Source organism: Opisthorchis viverrini (genome assembly GCF_000715545.1).
Source record: "Opisthorchis viverrini unplaced genomic scaffold opera_v5_109, whole genome shotgun sequence".
NCBI classification, from domain to species: Eukaryota; Metazoa; Platyhelminthes; class Trematoda; order Opisthorchiida; family Opisthorchiidae; genus Opisthorchis; species Opisthorchis viverrini.
The window spans coordinates 1,369,579-1,374,759 of record NW_008751764.1 but is presented as its reverse complement, the minus strand read 5'-3'; the positions used below and the strand labels follow the sequence as shown (position 1 = coordinate 1,374,759).

General features: G+C 44.9%; 1 protein-coding gene across 1 annotated transcript in view; it reads left to right on the top strand.

The window, feature by feature from the left end:
* T265_05642 (hypothetical protein) overlaps positions 1-4,798 on the top strand; it is a gene marked incomplete at both ends in the record, with an annotated part of 6,547 nt that extends 1,749 nt beyond the window's left edge. The window contains 2 exons of the mRNA XM_009170701.1: positions 2,096-2,721; positions 4,258-4,798. Coding sequence (XP_009168965.1) covers positions 2,096-2,721; positions 4,258-4,555 — 924 coding nt within the window. The remainder of the gene's footprint in view (positions 1-2,095; positions 2,722-4,257) is intronic.
* Positions 4,799-5,181: the final 383 nt, after the last annotated feature.

Genomic DNA, 5,181 nt, shown 5'->3' with positions numbered 1-5,181 from the left:
TCCAGATTGCCTGAGTGAATGTCTGGAGGTGTAGGCACCTCGGAATGATTGTGTTAAGCTAGCACTAAGTCCCTCCCCCATCCACCTTTATTCTCTTCTTTACAATAAGGCTTTCAAATAAGTCATGGTTGTACGGCAGTGAAGCATCGGTGTTGAGCACTGATGTCATGCTGTCGTTGATGATGATGATGATGATGATGCGGTGCGCTCCATACTATACGGATCAGAAACCTGGCCGTTGCGCACTGAGGACGTCAAAAGACTTCCAGTTTTTGACCATCAGTGTCTTCGGAGCATTGCCGGAATCTGGTGGAAACACCGGATCAGCAATGCCAATCGACCGGCCTCTTCGTTGGGTTGTTTTCGCACAACCACATGAAGGGTGGAAGAGATCCAGAGGCGGTCAAACAATGACTTGGTAGCGAAGTATAGAAGCCAATTACCAACAAAATCAGCTGCACTGGTCATTGCCGTCTTCCTTGATGGGGACCCCGAGACGGGCTACATCAATCGTTGAAGACACTGTCAGACATGGCGCCGTCGCGCTCTCACTGGCGCTCATGCATCCAAGCCATTGCCTCCAATAGGTTCTTCCCAATTCCCCCACTTAACCTTCGCGCAACGTCTGGAGTGTGGAGCGTTGCGTTACGATGACCAACACCTGGCTGGCACTTTGTTGTAGGTCCATGGATTTTGAACGTAGAGTTGCAGTATATGAAACCTTCCTGGTGTCATCGATTCAGTCCATCTAGGTGCAATATCCGGGTGGGTTTACGACATCTAGCTGATGCGGTACTAACCGAATAAAAACTATACCAAATTTGGCCGCAGTTGGTCCTTTTGAATGCGTTCCCCAAGGCTAAATCCTAATATATATATATATATATAATATGCATACAAGGTCTTGGCAACAAAATAAGGAACAAATCTTGAATTTTTCCTTCGTTATGGAGATGATTCCGTTCGAAAATCGATTTCGGTCAATATTTATGGTGTGCTAACATCTGATTAACGACCATACTGCAAACGGTTTGAATAACAGGCTCACTGCTCGTCCAAATAGTGGACTGATTACAGGCGACAAATTAGTTGTTTGCTTCGTATGTCATGTCATCGACTAAATTATTGAAACCCTTTCTAACTGGAAGTCATTATTCCAAAAAGAAACATAGAAAGATTGACGGTGGACCGTTGCTGAGATTGCAGATGTCTTATGTAGCGGTGGAAGATTAACACATAGGTCGTTGGAAGTACCCACCGACTTGGCGATGTCGTGCCCCCATTAGGGCTTTTATCTAGTCCCTTTCACCTAATGACCAATCCGCCATTTTTCTCTTCTTACTTTCTGTACTGCCCACTGTCCTCTTCCATCATACATTACTAGCTACCACAAGCTGCGGCAACCTGAACCACTTTAAGTACCCACACGATTTAGGATTGTCAAACTAAACTGGACCCGCCATTCTGCCATAATGTCGTTTGTTTTCTTCAAATTTGTCAACGGGTTACGATGTCTCGTGGTCGATATTGCGTTTCCAAAAGTGTTTCTTGCAGAGAAACGTTCCAATGTAACCAAAATTCGTCCTCCCGAGAATCGAACTAGACTCCACACCCAACCTGAGAATCTCAATAATTTTCTAAGTGATGCGAGCTGGTATCTATCCGCGTATTTGAACATCGCCCGTGCTATGCTTTTTCGTACGCAGTACATCCTCCAATACAAGTCATCTCAGGAGAAGACAGTATCAGGTCTCTTCCGGGGTTAACCTTTTTTCGAAAGAATCGTACAGTAACATGTCTGACGAGGAATGTCGTAATCTACTTTTCAGTATGGTGGCCTCTTCCCACGGATGTCTTTCGAGAAGCATAGGTTTTACTGAGGAAGCCATAGAGGGAATGAGTTTCGCCAGCCACATGCCAGCCGTATGTTTTCACGTACGATTTTCCCGTACAGAACAGGGCCCAGCTTCAACCGAATTCATCACTACGATTTTCCACTCCGCATCACCTTAGTTTAAGGAAGGTCATCATTCCCTAACCATCCAGTATTGCTATTGTCACACCAGCCTAAATCTATCCTCCCCGCCTCTTCCAGGAAATCATGCCCGACAACGAGCACTCGCAGCTCAATCTTATCAACCGAACGATACAATGCCTGCGTGGACAACTTTGTCCGTTTGGCTTTGAACTGGCGCCGTTTTTGGTCGGGTGGTACAATGATATTGTATCTGCACGTTTGAAAATAGATACGGTTACTGCCCCCTCTGATGATTGCGTGGCGCTGTGTATCATCAGCTCTCCCCATATGTTTGAAAACAGTTTCCTCCATCATTTGTTTGATTGGTTCAAGGGAGATGAGGTCACGTCGCTGGCGAATGCTCTGAAGTCAATTAAGCCTAACTTGAACGGTTGTGTTGCTCTTCCAGGACCGAATGATCCGTTGGACTGGTCCGTCCTTTTACGTATTCACGATGCAATGGAAGCATCACTTGGTGATCTCAAAGCGCAACTACCATCTGAGGAGTATCAGAAGTTGATACCATCGCGTTTCATTCCGGACTATGCTATGAAACCAGTAGTTCGGCTGCCCTACATTCATGTTCAGTGCGCGGGGCATGTGTCTGGAATAGCCTATTTTCATCGAGACGACCCGATTCATGGTAGTTCATCTGCTGGTGGCTGCAGTTTGCACCCCCATTATGGCGGCTGGTTCGGATTTCGGTAGGTTGTTCTTTTCGTTTCTGTTTTCCCAGTGGCTTCTGTTTGAATTTTTTCGTATGGATAGTCTTTTGATATTGGCTTTCGGAAAGTGTGTCTTTGTCGCTATCGTATGTCCGAAGCTTCCAAACAATTCATTTGAAACTTAAAATCCCCGGTCTTATTGACGACCAGCGAGACTAGAATCGATGAGGGTGAAATAATTCGCACAGTATCTTTTCACTAACGAACCGAATTCCATTATATAAACCCCAGTCCAATGATTCGCTCATTATCAGGCCCTCCACGGGAGCTGATGACGGGATGGGATCAACAGTTTGGCTGTCTTCGAGTAGTACCCGTTAGTTATGACATGATTTACACTTACATTGTCACCACCCACGCAGAGCCAGTCGACGGATATGAGGTCTTGGCGTGCTTGTATAATCGCTTCTAGTCAAAGGGTAACTTTAATGGTCCCATTCACGCCCACCCGGTGAGCTCGAACAGTGACGCAGCTTTTTACTATACACGGGTGACCTTTGAAGATAAGTCATCCTTTGGAATTTTTTAAAATACATATCTGGCCTCCGGGGCGAGATATCCCAGTGGTTAGATGGATAGTTAATTGACCGGAAGATCCGTGGTTCGAAACCGATCTCTGCTTCTCAACTTCCACTGTCTACGACTGGGGAACTTCGGCAACAGCCTTCGTGCTTCCTTCTGGTGGCATGGGAGTTGGGCACCGAAGGGGTGCTACAACTAAACGATTTATTATTATTACTTTATCCGTTGAAGGTATTTTTGTTCCTATGATATAATTTCTGATCAGATTATATGGGCCAACATAGCTCAGCGGTTAGATAATCTGACCGACTGACTGAAAGTCCCTTTGTTCGAAACAAACCCTGACTTTTTAATTGCTCCTGTCTATACTTGGCAGCGTTCTTTGAGTTGCATGGCGAGTATGCGCCAGAATGGCACAACAGTTGTGCGATTCTTATTATCACTTTTATCAGCTGATATTCGAGTTAAAAGGATGTATCTTAATTCCAGACTAGATGTCACGGGGTCCCATTGGTTTGGTCTTCGTCATGGGACCATTGTAATTGCACCGTGTTTGAAGGGAAAATGTATTTAACAACACTACGGCACTTTTAAACAGAATCTCATTGCGGATTCTAGGGGAACTCGAGTGCGGCTACCCAAATCACCTGATTTTCCCCCAGAAATCCATAATCGGTTGTAATATTGAGTAACATGAAACTGCTTAGTAAGTCGAGATCTCTAATCATCTAACAAGTCAACTGGTTCAGTGGTTAGAACGCGAATTTACTGACCTGAAAGTCCGTGGTTCGAACCCGACCTGTGCCTCTCGACTTTCCCTGTCTAGGCTAGGGCAACTTGGCAGTATCCCAGCCCTCGTGTTTCTTTCGGGTGGCATGGCAGCTAGGCACCAAAAGGGTGTTACAACTTAATGATTGATTGATTGATTGAATAAGTCAAATGTTCACAATGAATAAATAATTGTTTAATTGCTCAATTCGCTCTTTGCTTTAGTGGTGCAATTGTGTTTCCAAACCTCCGTTGTCCGACACTGCCCAGACCGGTCCCAATTTCTTCGCTTCCACCCGGGCATCCTCCTTTTCCTCCCGAAAGCGTCACGCTTCTGTTGGACTCTTACCGGAACCGTTGGCGTGAGAACGAATGGCGAAATCTTGGCCTTCCGAGGGACTCAACTAACATTTACTCTCCCGCTGCTCGATGTTTCTTTAACACTCCACCGGAAAAGAGAGCAGCATTGCTGGAGGGTTGGGTTCGTAATGCTGACCTGTTGTCATTTGCTGATACTTTGTGATCTTACTGTGCTCTTTCTGTGAGCGACCTTTCTATCTCACCCTCCAGATGCATATGCGTCGCATTGTTGAAGTTTCTGCGTTCAATTAATTGATTTCATAGCAACGAGGAATATTTTTTGTTAGCAGGCATTCCTACCTCACCTGCACAGTCTCTAGTCTTTTGTTATATTTTGTGATGCGATTTTCTAAACCTTTTTTCCTTGTTGAATTTGTATTTTCTACTCACTTTACGCAGAGAATGGGATGTTATTCCAGGTTTTCTTTCAGTACTTCATAGTTTTTCTTACTTTCGTACATGATAGCTTTAACATTCTCTTGGAAAGTTCACCTTAGGCCCGTTCTGTTAACTACTAGTTATCTTCATAGGCCGCACTACCGGTACCCATACGGATGCACAATAGTCACATTATCATTGAAAGGTTAGTTTAAGAAAACCCAATATGGTGTGAAGCTAACTAATCTCCTCAGGTACCCACGCTCTAAACATTCGCCCGAACAATGCGGGTAGAAATTGACTGCAAGAACTGTATCAACGTTGGTTGCGTGACTTTACCAATAGCTAACTGCGGACAGAAAGTTCGAGAACTCCGTGTTAGAGGATAAGTCATGCACCAACATCAGCATT